General features: G+C 48.8%; 1 protein-coding gene across 1 annotated transcript in view; it reads right to left on the reverse strand.

The window, feature by feature from the left end:
- Positions 1-423: 423 nt before the first annotated feature.
- Positions 424-16,652, reverse strand: part of LOC137346169 (early estrogen-induced gene 1 protein-like) — a 32,532-nt gene continuing 16,303 nt past the window's right edge. The window contains exons 4-12 of the mRNA XM_068009535.1: positions 16,182-16,211; positions 12,988-13,104; positions 11,660-11,706; positions 10,275-10,429; positions 8,684-8,788; positions 7,281-7,458; positions 6,720-6,841; positions 4,229-4,298; positions 424-2,985 (exon numbers count right to left, since the gene is read on the reverse strand). Coding sequence (XP_067865636.1) covers positions 2,946-2,985; positions 4,229-4,298; positions 6,720-6,841; positions 7,281-7,458; positions 8,684-8,788; positions 10,275-10,429; positions 11,660-11,706; positions 12,988-13,104; positions 16,182-16,211 — 864 coding nt within the window. The 3' untranslated portion in view covers positions 424-2,945. The remainder of the gene's footprint in view (positions 2,986-4,228; positions 4,299-6,719; positions 6,842-7,280; positions 7,459-8,683; positions 8,789-10,274; positions 10,430-11,659; positions 11,707-12,987; positions 13,105-16,181; positions 16,212-16,652) is intronic.

Here is a 16,652-nt window from a genome sequence, read left to right on the forward strand (position 1 = left end):
GAGTGAGGGGGGATCTCATAGAAACCTATAAAATTCTAATAGGACTTGACAGGGTAGATGCAGGAAAGATGTTCCTGATGGTGGGGGAGTCCAGAACCAGGGGTCATAGTCTAAGGATACGGGGTAAACCTTTCAGGACTGAGATGAGGAGAAATGTCTTCACCCAGAGAGTGGTGAGCCTGTGGAATTCGCTACCACAGAAAGCAGTTGAGGCCAAAACTTTGTATGTTTTCAAAAAGGAGTTAGATATAGCTGTTGGGTCTAAAGGGATCAAAGGGTATGGGGCCAAAGCGGGAACAGGTTACTGAGTTGGATGATCAGCCATGATCACAATGAATGGCGGAGCAGGCTCAAAGGGCCGAATGGCCTACTCCTGATCCTATTTTCTATGTTTCTTGCCCCTGAAAGAAATTATTTCTGGCATTTCTTTTTTAAAAAAAAACATTTATTGTAAATTTCCACATCAAAAAAGACAAAACCCATTCTCCATAAAACATGGAGACAAATTGCAGTTATGAACAATGCTTCACGAACCTTTAGAATATTTAGCACCAATATATAACAGTCCGGCGCAGTGAACTCAGCTCCACGTCTCCCAAAGAGATTTAAAAATATAAAAGACACATCAACTCCAGCAAAAAAAAAAGAGAATCCCCAGCAAGTGTTCTTTAAAGAAGAATATTGTGCACAAATTGCTCACAAATTTATCACATCATTTGCACAAGAGGAAAATGATGTTGCAGACTTCCTGGCAACACTCCATCACCTTCCTCAGAATGTCTTGTTTTGAAAATGGCACTGGCCCTTTAAGAATGGCATCTTCCCCCATTACTCTCCTCTGTGGGGGGGTAGAAAGATAATGAGCACACACAACTATCATTCCTTTGATTGCTATCATGGCTTTTAAAAAAAATATTGTGTCTCCTTTTTGGTTTATTTGAACATTTAATGCTGATCCCACCACGCAGGTATTTAATATTTGGGAGCATGGTGGGGACAGCATGTGCTGGAAGGAGTTACTTGACCAGAGATCATAGAGTTAGTGAGAGGGATATTTATTAACTCAGATTCCCAGCTCCTCTGGTCTGTAGCTCGGATTGGAAAAAAAAACATTCGCAGAGTTTACACTTGTTTAAAATAGTCAGTTTAAATACTGGGCCAAAAGGGGAAGATGACATTTCTCCACATTGCCAAATAATTTTTTATTTTTTATATAAACATTTTAAAAATTGCTATCTTGCCCTTTGACCTCTTCCTCCAGGATAGGAGCCTGAACTCAAAGCATTTAGCCTCAAGATGGCTTCTCACCATTTAAAAAAAAACAGGCCTAAAAAAAAAAAATAGGCCTATGGTTGGCATGTCTTCAAAAAAAAAAAGACAAGGGAAGTGGGCAGGTTAGGAATGGCAGCTTGCACAATCAGGCCAAGTACATTTCTTATTTGCGAACAGGGGTCTAGTCCGGGCTAAGTAACTCCCTTCTGTAGAAGAGTCTCATTGCCCCAGCCTCCAGCAAACTCCACCGTATTCGAAAAACATTGGAGATGGAACGGGAAAAAGCAGCCGAGTTCGAGGCAGCCAGGATACATATGAGCAGAATTGGCAATGCCAAACCTAAATGTGGTTAAAAGAGGTTGATCATTCCTTAAGTTTATGAAACTGGGTCAGATCCCTCACTTCACACCCCCGTGTGTAAAACTCACTCCTGCTATAACATCCGAATGGGGTTGAGGTAGCTGAGTCATGCCCATCCCCCCCCTCCCCCCATTGGTCGTATCAGAGGATGGAATCCCAAAAACAAGATGGCTGCTCCCAGGACAAATCCCAACTCTTTAGGGAGTTGCCAACAGTCCAGGATTGCCCCGGAATCTCCAGGACTCTTCCGCAACCAACATCCTGGAGAAAAGTCATGGGGGGGGGGGGGGGTGCATGAAAAATTAAAACATTTTTCTCCCGCCCCTCATTTTCTTTAAAAATGAACATTCATTCTAAAAATATTGCAGGTGGGATTTTAAAAGGAAAAGCCTGTCGGACAGTCAAGCATCGTCCAGTCGGATGATTAGGAGTCATTTCGCTTTCCAATTGGCCACAGGAAGGCGGGGTTATCACCAAGAAGGACACGCGAGGTGACCAATGGCAGGAGGGGGGAAGGGAAGGACATGTGATAACCTTCAGGAATATGGCCAACCAGACTTGACAACCCTAGCAGTCTTAAAGCCTAAAATGTCATCACGGTTTTAAGGGGAGAGGGAGAGAGAGAGAGAGAGAGAGAGGAGGCTGCACAACATGACGGACACCAGTATCCAGACAGCCATCCTCCTCTCCACCCTTCAGGAATTTCACAACAATTCCCTACTTCATGAACAAACAGCCCAAGCAAAATGAGAGGTCAATAAATATATTCAAAATAATTCCCTCGTGTCAGAAGCACAGATCCCGTCAGTCCACATCCCAGACGCCACGGACTGGATTAAATAGTACACAGTAGGTCTCATTAAAACATATTAAAAAAAAATAGGATAGAAGGGAATAATTAACGGTTAGCGAGCTAAAGAGCTGAACCTGTGCAAATCTCTGGAGAACAGCAGGTGCCATTTATTAATACATACATCACGAGTGAGAGAGTCAGTCCCCAGGCTGGATCCCGATACACAATTCCGGGCTCCCAACTCTTCCTCTACCCCACTGCAACGGAGGCCTTGAAGCATTTTCACCCAAAGCCAGGGATTGCAGGGAATCCGATCGGATCGTTCACCAGAAAAGATGGATGCCGTCTCTCTCTCTCTTCCAATAATTCCTCTCAACGCGAAATTTAAAAAAAAAAGAGACACTGATCTTGTTCCCCAGTGAGAAATGTTCATTCATGTTTAGTGCCAGCCAAGAATTCCAGAAAGTCTTGAATGTTCCGTTCTCCAAGAGCATCGGGAAAATGTCAATTTGAAACTGGCTTAATGGCTGTCGATAACAACCGGTTTGTAGTCACACCACCTGAGAGAGAGAGAGAGAGAGAGAGAAAGGTGAGAGAGAGAAAAAAAAAAGACAGACACAGAAACAGAGCAGGAAAGCTCGAGACTGTGGAAACACACATTACGTTATCCAATGGCAAACTCTCAGCCAGCTCCGTCTTACCCAGGTATTGCTAGCTCAGACTCTGTTATTGAGAATTCCCAAAAAGGCCTCTGTTGGTAAGTAGGACCTGTTTGGGTGGGGCAGGGCGGAGTGGAGGTAATGTGTAAATGTGGCCCACTATTTTGGGCTGGGAGTGTGTGTGTGTGTGTGTGTGTGTGTGTGTGTGTGTGTGTGTGTGTGTGTAGCAGCCCACCACCACCCCTCTGACCAGCAGGGCAGGTGCATCTGCCAGCATCGGTCGGGACGTCAGCGAGTGGCCTGGCCGTTAGAAACTTGGCCCAGCCTGCCCGCCGTGGCTGCTTCAGGTGGACTCCCACTCAGGAATAGAAAAAAAAAAATGGATGCTGCACATGGGAATCATTTTTATACCTAGCAATCCCCATTAGTTATTCTTCATTCTTGCATTTGTATCTACTCTTTCATGACCTCATGATAACCCAAAACACTTTTCAGCGTTTATTCTTAAGTGTACCCATTGTTGTAATGTAGGAAACCGCGGCAGCCAATTTGCACGCAGCAAGCTCCCACAAACAATATCACCACCATGTTGGGTGAGGGATAAATATTGGCCGGGACACCGCGGGAGAACTCCCCTGCTCTTCTTTAAAATAGTTCTACGACATCTTTTACATCCAGCCGAGGAGGCAGACGGGGCTGTAGGGTTTTAATTGATCTGCCTGTCCATTGATCTGTGTTCACTGTGTTTGATTGCTTAAGCCAATGTGCGGAGCTTAAGAGTTAAAACTGAAACTAAGAGATAGAACTAGAATCTTCTACAGAAAACACACTGATTACTCTGAGAGAACATTGTACTGAGATCTTTCAAGAACTGATATTTTAAAGTGCTTTAAATGCAAGTCTGATATCTGCATTGCTCTGAAATAAATCAGATATACATACTATATCCAGCAACCTGGCATAAACATACCGGGGGGCCTTGGTTTAATTTCCCATCCGAGAGACGGCACCTCCAACAGTGCAGCATTCTCAGAGTGGGTTCAGGTCTCTGGAGCGGGACGTGAACCCACAACTTTCAGAATCAAGAGGGCCCACTGAGACACGACTGACACTCTTTACGGCCACAGCCTCCCTTCCTCTTTACCTGTTATCAGTCTGCAGGCCACCCAGTCTGATTGTCCCATCACGTCCCACAAAGAGTTGCAGCCCACTGTCTGAAACGCACAAAGAAAACAGAGGGGATCAATCTTCAGGCCTGGATGATGAGACGATCGGTTCAATTACAACAACAACTTGCACTTACAGAACACCTTTCACGCAGTAAATGTCCCAAGGTGCTTCGTACAAAGTTTGACACAGACGCATATAAAAGGGATATTTGGACAGACGACCAAAAGCTTGGTCAAAGAGGCAGGTTTTAGGGGGTGCGTTAAAAAGGAAGGGGGGGGGGGGGGCGTGGTGGGGGGAGAGACTGGCAGAGGAGGCGGAAGGTGTAGGGAGGGAATTCCAATGCTTAAGGCCTCGTCAACTGAAGGCACAGCCACCAACAGTGCAATGAAACTTGGAATACTGTGAACAATTTTAGTCTGCATGTTGGAAAAAAAAAGACACACACTGGAGGTGGTGCAAAAACAATTTACAAATGATACTGGAATGGAGTAGAAAGACTGATCAGATTAAGCCTGGGGCTCTTTTCCTCAGAGAAAAAAAAAGTCTTTAAAAGATAATGAAAGCATTTGGTAGGACAGAAAGAAAATGTTTCCACTTTTGAGGCAAGGCTAGAACTACGGGCCATAAAATCGATGAGAGTCCCTAATAAATCTAAAGAATTCAGGAGAAACCTCTTTACTCAATGGAGTGGTGAGAAAGTGGAGTGCTTGAGGTGAATAGTGTTGATGCATTCAAGGGGAGGCTGGACAAGCACATGCGGGAGAAAGGAACAGAAGGATGTGCTGATAGGGTGGGAGGAGTCTCGAACACCGACCTGGACCAGAAGGGCTGAATGGCCTGTCTTTGTAAAACCAGCATTGTGTCACGAGCCCGTTTCCTGACGGTTAGGTTAAAAATTGACCCCATTGGTTTGATGATGTAATTGGAGAGGGAGGGAGATGGGCGGATACATACGAACATATGAATTAGGAGCAGACGTAGGCCATTCGGCCCCTCGAACCTGCTCCGCCATTCAATAAGATCATGGCTGATCTGTTTGTGTCTCAAATTCCACAACCCCATGTACCCGCCCCCCCAATAGGCCAAGAATCTATCTACCTCCGCCTTAAAATACTCGGTGACCCCGCCTTCTGAGGTGGAGTGTTCCAAAAATTGTACAACCCTCAAAAAATTTCTCCTAGTTTGTCCTAAAAGGGTGACCCCTAATTTTAAAACAGCGCCCCCCCTAGTTCTGGACTCACCCACAAGAGGAAACATCCTTTCCACATCCACCTTGTCAAGACCATTCAGGATCTTATAAACTTCAATCAAGTCTCCCCTCACTCTTCTAAACTCCAGTGAAAACAAGCCCAGTCTGTCCAACCTTTCCTCATAAGACAACCCACTCATTCCAGGTATCAGTCTAGCATCAATCAGGGGGTGGGTGTGAAACAATGACTTCTCTGGTACACTGGGAGGGTATATTTCACCAGGTTTGCTGTACCGGTCTGATTATCTTCTGACCATTAAAATGAAATGGGTGAAACCCACACAGACTCCGAGGGAGCAATTCCAGTTGTGGCACACACTCCGAGCTGGATCTATTCGTCCCCCTTTGAAAGGCCCGGGAGGTCCGTGCTGCAAAATCCCACGTCATCCGACAGCAAAAAAAAAGTCAGGAAGTTATTGGGGGATTGGTGGGCAAGGTATCCCAGACACTGCACTGGAAGGACAGAGATTTCAGATCACACAGAGCCCGACGAGAAGCCCAAAGCACAACAAAGCTTACACAATTCGCATGCGCCTTCAAGGAGAGTGCTGAGTGTGTGGGCATACAAGAGGTGAAAGTTCAAAAAGGTCAGAGTTCAGGACACTGGCAAGGTAAGTCATAGTACTGGGCAAAGCCAGTACTGGGAATGTCAAAGGCCTGTCGACCATCAGAGGAAGGAAGGAGGCAGAGGGAGGTTGGGTTTAAACGGAATAAAGCAGGGAAAAAAAAAGTGCATTTCCAATGCACCCGAGGACATCCCAAAGTGCCTCGCAGCCTATCAATCTGCGCACAGCAAGATCCCACAGGCAGCATAGTGATAATGACCAGATCATGTTTTATGGGCTGAGGGATGAATATTGGAGCTGGGCAGGGGGAGGAATTCTGCTCTTAATCAGAATCGGAGACACGGAGAGGATGAACGGTTTTATCACAATAAAGTATACAGGGAGTGAAATTAGCCAGAAGGGACAGGGCATTGAGTTTCAGAGGAGAGACACAGCAAGGTTGACAAGCAGCATGAGCAGAGTGCTATTGAAAAGCTACTGAAACACAAGCCAAGGGGCCCATTCACGTCACTGTCAAGAGTTCTCAAACCCACTATTATATTTACACCCCACCTGATGGCTTTTGTACGGCATGGATGGGGGGGCGGGGGGGCGCCCACATAACTGCACCTGGCTCACCTCCCTCCACCTCCCCTCCCTCGGTGCCTCACCCTCAGTGTTGCTGGACTGGCTGAAGTCCTGACTCCGGATAATTTCCTCCACAATGTCATCTGCGTCCACCCTGGTATCGTCCACCTGCGTGGGTCTGCTCTCAGCCGCTTCTTTCTTCCGCCTAAAAGTAGCAGGAGTAAGAGTCAACATAAAACAAACAAACTCGCCACCTCTCCCCCTCAAAATCGACATTTCAGGAGGCAGGTTCACCCATATCTGAGCAGCTAGACAAATGCCTTTAACTGTCTTCCGGCCAATGAATTCCTCTCGGAATGGAGTCACGTCATAATTTACAAAACACAGGATTCGGCACAGCAGTGGGTCAGACACTGTCCTTTCCCCCTCCGCACTGACCCTCCCTCCGTTCTCCACTGCAGTGTCCTCAGATGTTTGTGCTTGAGGCCCTCGAGTGTAATTTGAGCCCACAAGCTTCTCGCTCAAAAAAGGCGGGAGCGCCGCCAACTGGCCCACAATGGAGACGTTATTGGCGAACCCCGACCGGAGAATCCCAAAGCAGCGGAGAGGCTTGGGATATTCCCGTCCAAACCACTCCAGCCTACCTTGACGATCGGTCCGAGCGCATCACGGGCCGGAAGGGCGGGCTGAGATCCTTGCCCCCTTCCCGGACGTCGGCCATGCTCCCGATCCCAGAGGACAAGCCGCTGCTGCTGCCGGATCCTTCCCGCCGGTGGGTCAGTTCGAAGCCGGAGATGGAGGGGGAGCACTCGGAGCTGTAGCCTGAGGGAGCAACAGGTAGAGTCGGGGGTTAGAGACAACACATCCTGCTCGAGCGGCACCCGCAGCTGGGGTGGGGGGAGGGGTGGGGGGAGGGTAGCCCTGACTCTACCTCCCCCTAATTTCACTCTCCATTAAGTCAGGGGTGGAAAACTGCCCAGTTAATTTAGTTTAAAATTAAACCCCTGCTACCTCACCCCCATGATCACACCCCCTCCCCACCAGGGGCTCAGTGGGAAAATGCACTTGCTGGTGTCAAAACGGGTTCGGAATGAGGAACGGAAGGAGGCCATTCAGCCCCTCCAGCCTGTTCCAGCTGATCTGGAGATCTAACTAACTCCATATACCAGTCTTTGCCCCATAACTCTTCATACCTTCAGTTAACAAAAGTCCATCAATCCCAGATTTAAAAATGAACAACTGATTTAGCATCAATGGGCACTTGCAGAAGACAGTTCCAAACTAACACCGCCTTTTGCGTTAGGAAACATTTCCACACTTCACTCCTGAAAGATCTGGCTCGAGTCCTACACTCCCCAACCTGCCAAAATAAATAGTTTCTCCCAAACTACCCCGTCAGATCCCGTCAAAATCTCAACAACTTTGATCAAAATCACCCTGATCCTTCTAAATCCCAGGGAACGCAACCCCAGTTTGTGTAATATCGCCTCGTAATTTAACCCTCAGAGTCCAGCTATCATTCTGGCAATTCTACGCTACACTCTCTCCAAGGCCAGTATAACCTTCCCAAGGCGTGGTGCCCAGAAGCTGTTGGAGCTCTAGCTGTGGTCTAACTGAATCATGAAGTGAGATGGTACAGCACGGGGCAAGTTCAATTCCCCTGTCTGCCCAGAGTTGGCCAATTCCAGTCTGTGCATTAACTAAGCAGCTGCACTGGCCTCAGCACCTTGGGTTTCTGGGCAGAGTTTGCCAGTTTAGAACATCAAGGATCCCATTCCTGATCACGATCCAATCACACTCCTGGAAGGCAGGTTTGTGGATACCAGGTGAAATCAGAATTTGAGGGGTGGGGAGCCGCCTCAGGCGCGATTCCCCACACAGTCCAACAGCCCACCTGATGTCCACTGTCTGGACTAGCTGAGGAACTCGGTGGAGGGGGGGGGGGGGGGGTGGCGTCTAGCACTAAGGTCTCTTTCCCGTAAGGCTAGGGAGCAAGCCTCCCCTCTAAACCACGGGGGTCTCTGTTCCCATAGAAACACTCAGTCACCTGAGATCTTTGACATCTGGCTGGAAGCACTGGAATTCCGGGAATGTCTTTTCCGGATTCGCTCCTCCTGAGTGGACAGCGTGTGGTCAGAGTCCTCGGATATCCCTGCCAGAAAGAACAACAAGCCCACAGGAAAAATAAAGATACATCACGATGGAAATGTTCCGAAGGAATAATTGTCCGAGCCAGCCTATTTTTAAAGGGCAGCCCTTCATATAAGTGTTTAGTGCAAGGGGATTGGAGTACAAGAATAAAACATCTTGCTGTAGTTGTTACAGGGTTTTGGTGAGACCACATCTGGAATACAGTGTGCAGTTTTGGTCTCCGTATCCAAGGAAGGACATAGCTGTACTGCCTCCAGTGCAAGTAAGGTTCATTAGATTGGTCCCTGGGATGAGAGGGCCGGCCTATGAGGAGAGACTGAGGGCGGCGCAGTGGTTAGCACCGCAGCCTCACAGCTCCAGCGACCTGGGTTCAATTCTGGGTACTGCCTGTATGGAGTTTGCAAGTTCTCCCTGTGTCTGCGTGGGTTTCCTCCGGGTGCTCCGGTTTCCTCCCACATGCCAAAAGACTTGCAGGTTGGTAGGTAAATTGGCCATTATAAATTGCCCCTAGTATAGGTAGGTGGTAGGGAAATATAGGGACAGGTGGGGATGTGGTAGGAATATGGGATCAGTGTAGGATTAGTATAAATGGGTGGTTAATGGTCGGCACAGACTCGGTGGGCTGAAGGGCCTGTTTCAGTGCTGTATCTCAATCATAAATCAAATCAAATCGGGCCTGTATACTCTGGAGTTCAGAGGAGAGATGATCTCATTGAAACTTACAAGATTCTGAAGGGGCTTGACAGGGTAGACACTGAGTTTGTTACCCTGGGCTGGGGAAACAAACACGGGGACAGAGTCTCAGGATAAAAAAAGGGGCTGATCATTTAGGACTGAGACGAGGAGAAATTAGTTCACTCAAATCCTGGGAATTCTCTACCCCAGAGGGTTGTGGATGCTCCATCGTTGAATAGATTTAAGGCTGAGATAGATTTTTGGTCTCGAACCGAATCAAGGGATGGCGAGCAGGCGGGAAAGTGGACTTGGAGCCCAAGATCAGCCACGATCGTACTGGATGGCAGAGCAGGCTTGAGGGGCCGAATGGTCACCTGCTCCTATCTCCGATCGAAAATGTGGCAGCCAAATTGTGCCCAGCACGTTCTCACAAATCAGCAAGGTGGTAATGACCAGGTAATATTTAAGTGGTGTTGGTTGTGAAATAATTATTTGCCCTAGTCCTTCGTCAAAAATAGTGGCCGTGGGATCTTTTGCATCCACTAGAGGGGATAGACGAGGCCTTGGTTTAATGTCTCGCCTCCAACAGTGCAGCACTCCCCTTGGTACCACACTGGCGTGTCAGCTGGGATTATATGCTCAAGTCTCTGCAGTGGGGTTTGAACCCATGACACCTGGTTCATGTGTCAGGGCACCATCTAACCTTATCCCGAATCAGGACTCGGAAAGGATTTCGTTGTGCGAAGGGTCTCTTGAGGGGTACCGGAAAGGGGATGGGACAGAGAGAGTGTGTTTCCCTTTACGGTTCATACCTGCAGACAGGAAGGACCTGCATCTCGACAGCCTGGAAACGCTGGGCCTGCTGCACTCTGACGTGGGGCTTCCCTTCCCATCATCCCCTTTGCAATCCAGCGCCAGCGAATTCTGACAGCCCAAGACCTCGATTGGCTTCGCTGTGGACGGTGGCCTGCGACGAGCAAGAAGAACGGGTTGAAAACATCCGCCAGCAAGTCAAAAAAGGCAACCAAATGGCCTCGCGCCAACATTAGGCCAGGAAAACAAGATGGCCGCCACATTTCAGGTAGTACCGCCTGGTCCTGGATTCCCATTATAAACTGAATAGTACAATTGAAAGAGGCTGTGCAGGAATAGAGACACCGGAGGGCTTGCACACACGAAGGCCATTTAAAAAAAAAACAAGATGGAATCCTTTGCTTTATCAATAGAAGCAGAATACAAAAGCAAGGAAGTTATGCTAATCCTTTATAAAACACTGTTTAGACTCCATGCAGCTGCAGTACAAAGTTCAACTGTGGGGAAGGCAGACACAAAACGAAAGGCCAGATGGAACATAGGAACAGGAGGAGGCGGCGGCCATTCAGCCCGTCTACTTGGACGGTGGCTGGTCCGAGGGGCTCCCTGGGGAAGGGAGGGAGGTAGAACAATCCAGCCAGGGGAAAACGTAACCCACACCGTCAGGGAGGGGCCGGGGAGGTGGGTTTGCTGTAATCCAATAAATCTAGTCCGGAGCCACTGCTCCCTGGCTATTTGATCAGAGATTGTAAGTGGGGGGAGGGGGGTGTGGGGGGGGGAAGCTAACATTGCTGCTTTTAAACCCACTGTAAAGCCATGCATCAGATTGTTCTGGAATGAATGACAAAAGGTGGGAAACGTGGGAAAAAAAACACTGCCGATTAGCAACGAGGGTTACAGCAGACGTGTTCAAATCAACAGGAACCTCGGACATTCTGAGGCAGCATCTCATGACGTGACCGACACCAGACACCCATTCAGGACTCCAGTAGCCATTTAACTGGGGACAGGGGAGGGGGGTGGGGGGCGCGTTGAGAAAAAGAGACACCTTGGAGGGCTCAGTTGGTAAAGGGAACCAGACACTGTGAATGAGCCTGGAACAAATAGGATCCATTTGGGGCCTGTGCAGAGTTGGTGGTTAGGGAAGGGGGAGATGGATCTCCTGGGATAGAGGGTGGGAAATTCCAGCTGGTGGAAATCACACTCTGTAGCATTGCCTCCTGACCCCCGTTGCAAGCGTCTGTTTCTGTCTGACTCATCCCAAAAGGTTGGCGCAATTAATAGTCACTTGGAGAGAGACGCCACAGCACAATCAACTCGGAGAGACACACACAGACACCGACAGGGAAGAAAAACAGCCGACATTCCCAAGGCCTTTACTCACGTCTTGAAGCAGGGATCGCCAGACAGAAGCTGCATACTGATGGATACCTGCGAGAGAGAGAGAGAGGGGGGGGGAAAGACAGAGAGAATCATCAGTGCATGGTCCAGGCCTGGCCAGTTTGGCAGCAGCCAGAAACTCCCTGCTGGTGGGAAACACAGGGATTCTGCTCAGCAGAATTTCAAAGAAGGGCTGAGGGAAACCTGCACTTGGGGACATTGCAATGTTCTGGTGAGCCTACTGGTTTAGCTGGAACACAGGAGCAGTAGACCACACGGCCCAATTGAGCCTGCTCCGCCATTCACCACAATCATGGCCGATCTTAGCATTCAACTCCACTTTCCCGCCCGATTCCCCTCCCTTCATGCTGGCCCCTCAATACTCATTACTTCACCCTCCACCCTCTTGGCCTTTCAGTGAGGCCTTTGCTGTCCAGTAAAAGGACAGAACCAGGATCATCCCGAGGAGCCACAAAGCTGGGGATTGTAAATAAACTAATCGGACAGAACCACTGTCCCAATACACGTTTCCTCTCTGGAAGGAAGGGAGGGACGCACAAGCCGACAGGGAGTTTCCCCTGGCGGAGGGAATACAGAACAGGGGGACGTGACTGTACAATTAGAGCTCGGCCACTCAGGGGTGATGTTGGGCAGCACAGAGGCAGAACACGTCACTATGTTCCCACACTGCACCCCGCCCCCTCCCCCACACAGCGAGTCCAGATTCGAGACAGGCTTGTTTGGCTGGACCACTGGTGTGGTCGTGAGCCAGCCCGGTTCCTTACCGCAGAGCCACGGCCTTATATTTTACCAGACAATAATCCGACAACCCTCTGTGGCTCAGTGGGGGAGGGGGTGCAGGAGGGGAGAGGGGGAAAAGAGGAGCTCTCTCACTTCACCGCAGAGTCGGAAGGTTGAGTTCAAGCTCCACTACAGGTCTGAGCAAAAAAACTCCTGCTGCAGTGCAGAGGGAGCCAGACCCCGGGGGAACTCCCCCCATCCCCCTCCAGGGAGCCAGACCCCGGGAGAACTCCCCTGTTCGCGGTCAAAAAAAGTCACAGGATCTTTTACAACCAGCTGCGAGCAGACATAGCCTCAGTCTAACATCTCATCAGAAACACTGCCCCTCCGACAGTGCGGCCCTCCCCCGGCGCCCCCTCGACAGCGTGGCCCTCCCCCGACACCCACTGGCAGCGTCAGCCTAGGCGGCGTGTCGGGAGTGGGATTTGAACCCACAGCCTCCTGCCTTTGAGGCAGAACGGCTACCCACAAATCTCATGGTCGACCAGGGGAGCGGAACGTCACGACGGTTCTCCTTTCCCCACTACGTACCTTCAGAATGGAGTTGTCCTGCCGGGTGTGCTTGGTGTCGTAGCCCTCCAGCAGGCAGCACCGAGTGGTGGAACCGGCCCCGGCAAACTCTGCCAGGTTCAGCTCAACGAAACCCAGCTGCAGGAGAGAAAGGTGACAGAAGACGGTTGAGCAACAAGCAATGTAATAGGGGCATGTGCACGGGAGCTGCACTGTCAGAGGCAGCCGTCCTGTTACAGGTGAGGAACGAATGCGATGGGGAGGATGGGGCATTAATCATGTAAAGTACAAGACTTGGAGTTGGGCAAGACAAACAAACAAAAAAGGCCAGCGGCTCTACCAAACCTGCCACCACCCCCCCTCTCCCCAAACAGGACATATGCACATGAGAAATAGGAGCAGGACAAGTCCATTCGGCCCCTTGAGCCTGCTCCATCATTCAATAAGATCATGGCTGATCTTCTACCTCAAACCTCTCTTCCCGTACTATCCCCCATATCCCTTAATACCCAAAATTCTATCGACCTCTGTCTTGAATCTGCTCAACGACTGTGCATTCACAACCCTCTGGGGTAGAGAATTCCAAAGATTCACAACCCTCAGAAGAAATTGCTCCTCATCTCAGTCCTAATGATCAACCCCGTACCCGGAGACTGTGCTCCTGCATTTTCGATTCCCCAGCCACGGGAAACAATCACAGGATTGTTACAGTGCAGAAGGCGGCCATTCGGCCCATCGTGTCTGCACCGGCTCTCCGAAAGAGCAATTCCCTCAGTTCCATTCCCCTGCCTTCTCCCCGTAACGCTGCACATTCTTCCTTTTCATATAACAGTCCAATTCCCTTTTGAATGCTTCAATTGAACCTGCCTCCACCACACACTCAGGCAGCGCATTCCAGACCTTAACCACTCGCTGCGCGAAATTTCTTCATCATTTTTGCTTCTTTTATCCATTACTTTACATCTGTGCCCTCTTGTTCTCGATCCTTTCACAAGTGGGAACAGCTCTCTCAGACCCCTCACGATTTTGAATCCCCTCTATCAAGTGTCTCAGTAGCTACACTATTGAGCCCTTAAAGAACTGTATGTTTCTATGAGATCACTGCTCAAATCATTCCAAACACCAGGAAATATAGGTCTAGTCTACTCAATCTCTCTTCATCGGACAATCCCCTCATCCCAGGAACCAGTCCAGTGAACCTTTGTTGCACTCCCTCTAGGAAAAGTAAATCCTGCCTTAAGTAAGGCGACCCGAAATTGCACACAGTGCCCCGGGTGTGGCCTCACCAATACCCAGTATCATGACTAGATACTTCCAACCCCTCCCCCTGCCAGCAGCGGAAAAAATAACTCGGAAAAGAAAACAAGGGCAGAAGAAATCGTGGAAGATTCCCCTCAGGCAAACTGGAACAAGTCCCGGAGATCACTCGGACCGTGCTGGTTGCTAAAGAAGCGCAAGAGTTCAAATGTTTCCACTGCACAGAGAGAGAGAGGAGAGCTGCCCGCGACTCTCAGTTAACCAAATCTGAAAGACGGCTCCTCTGACAGTGCAGCATTCCCTCACTACTGCACTAATCAGGAGGGGCAGACATTGGAAGCTCTGTTGGAGCAATGGGCAGGTTTTAAGTGCTGGGCATCACCGAGCCCACTGGCACGGATTTGCGTGGTGACAACCACTGGGATTCAATGTTAGGAAGCACTTGACACAAAGGATAGTGGAAATCTGGAACTCTCAGTTGTGTGAATGGGCGTCAAGTGAAAATTTCTAAATGGAGATTGATAGATTTTTTGCTACACCAGGGTATTAGGGAACCAAGATGGGTAGGCGGAGTTAAGATACAGATCAGCTGCGAGCTCATTTTTCTCTTATTCTTTCATGAGATGTGGGTGTCACTGGCAAGGCCAGCATTTGTTGCCCATCCCTAATTGCCCTGAACAACTGAATGATTTGCTACATGTTTTCAGGAGGGCAGTTAACAGTCAACCACGTTGCTGTGGGTCTGGAGTCACACGTAGGCCAGACCAAGTAAGGGTGGCAGATTTCCGTCCCTAAAGGGCATTAGTGAACCAGATGGGGGTTTTTTTTACAACAAATCGATGACAGTAATGTTGCCGTGAAACTGAGACGGGCTTTCAATCCCAGATTTTTATGTATTGAATTTATGAATTGAATTTAAATCCGTCCAGCTGCCAAGAGCCTGGGCCTCTGGATTACTAGTTCAGTGACCGTTACCATTACGCCACTGTCTCCCCTATCCAATTGAAAGATGGCACAGGATTGAGGGGCTGAATATCCTCCTCCTAAAAAAAAAACTCACCTCAAAGTCACTGGTTGAACACGCATGTGTGTTACAAATGAGGAACTCAGACAGGGACACTACAGGTGCCTGCAGGGCTCAGTCTGCAGATGCAGGCCAACATACCTCAACCTGGAAAACCAGTAAGCCTGACACAACCCCTCCATAATGTGCGCTGCAGGAATGGCCTCAATCACATCTGATAGATGACTGTTTTGGAATTAGGCTGTAGTTACGAACAATCCTTTGCTAATATTAAAATTTTAAAAATCACCAAGTACAAGAAAGCCTGAAGGACAAATTCAAAGGCTGAAAACACAATATTGGCAGTCCAATTCTAGCGAGAGGTTTTAAAAAAAAAGTGATTTTATACTTCACTATTGTTAGATTTTTTTTATTGAAAATAAATGGTACTTGGATTTTCAATAGACCAACCAGGCTGTTTATTCTTCCAATATTAACCCAATACGCACCAGGTCTTCTCGGTTTACACAGAGACTGTACCTCATCCAACTCCCCCAACCCTTTGAAAGAGACACTCTCCTCTTACTAGCACTCTTCCTCCATTCAAAACCAACAGTTCCCATACCCCTGCCAGACACCTTGTCCTTCTCCTCCACCATTCCCAGGTACTGGTATTCTCCCTTCCCAATTCCCCTCAGCTAATGAGGGAAAGCGCACTCCTCCCCACCCAGCCCAAAAGCACCACCACCTTCTTCCCTCCTTCTCCACTTGGGGTAGGAACCACCCCCTTTTCCCAACCACCTCTGGTCACGTCATGACCGACCACCACCCTCGGTGCCACCAACACCCGTGCAGGATCAGTGCGGGTCCCGACTAACTGACCCTGATGGGACCACCTGCCTGGAATCCCACAACTGGACAGCAACTCAGACCATGTCGGAAAAACCTCACTCACCTTCACAAATGTCTTCCCACCCTTCAGCTCCTAAAAAAAAAAAGAGAAAGCAGAAGGCAACAGGTCAGTGCTCAATCTCAGACTGTTAGGGGTGTCAAAGGTTAGCGTTCTGAAAGTGCTTCAGTGTTTGTTAAATATAATTTTGAGGAATTCATAGTGAAACTGAAGAGATTTTGCACGAGTTTCCACCCCCACCTCAAGAGGGACATTAAGACACAAAAGGACTTGTTTGACAACATTTACGGGTTGTCACATGATTCAAGTTAAAAATAGAACAGAAACTCTGGTAACAGGGGAAGATGTGCACAGTGAAGTGACAGGTCAGAAGGTGGACTGTGTGTCCGGCTTTACTTTTGAATAGGTTGGAGTTTAAAACAAAAAAATAAAACCGAAGGACAGAACCCCAGCTCAGTCCAGCCTGAGCCACCTCTTTAAAAAGAGAAAAAAAAAACACAAGGAAGAGAACTTCCA

Source organism: Heterodontus francisci, chromosome 29 (assembly GCF_036365525.1).
Source record: "Heterodontus francisci isolate sHetFra1 chromosome 29, sHetFra1.hap1, whole genome shotgun sequence".
Classification (NCBI taxonomy): domain Eukaryota; kingdom Metazoa; phylum Chordata; class Chondrichthyes; order Heterodontiformes; family Heterodontidae; genus Heterodontus; species Heterodontus francisci.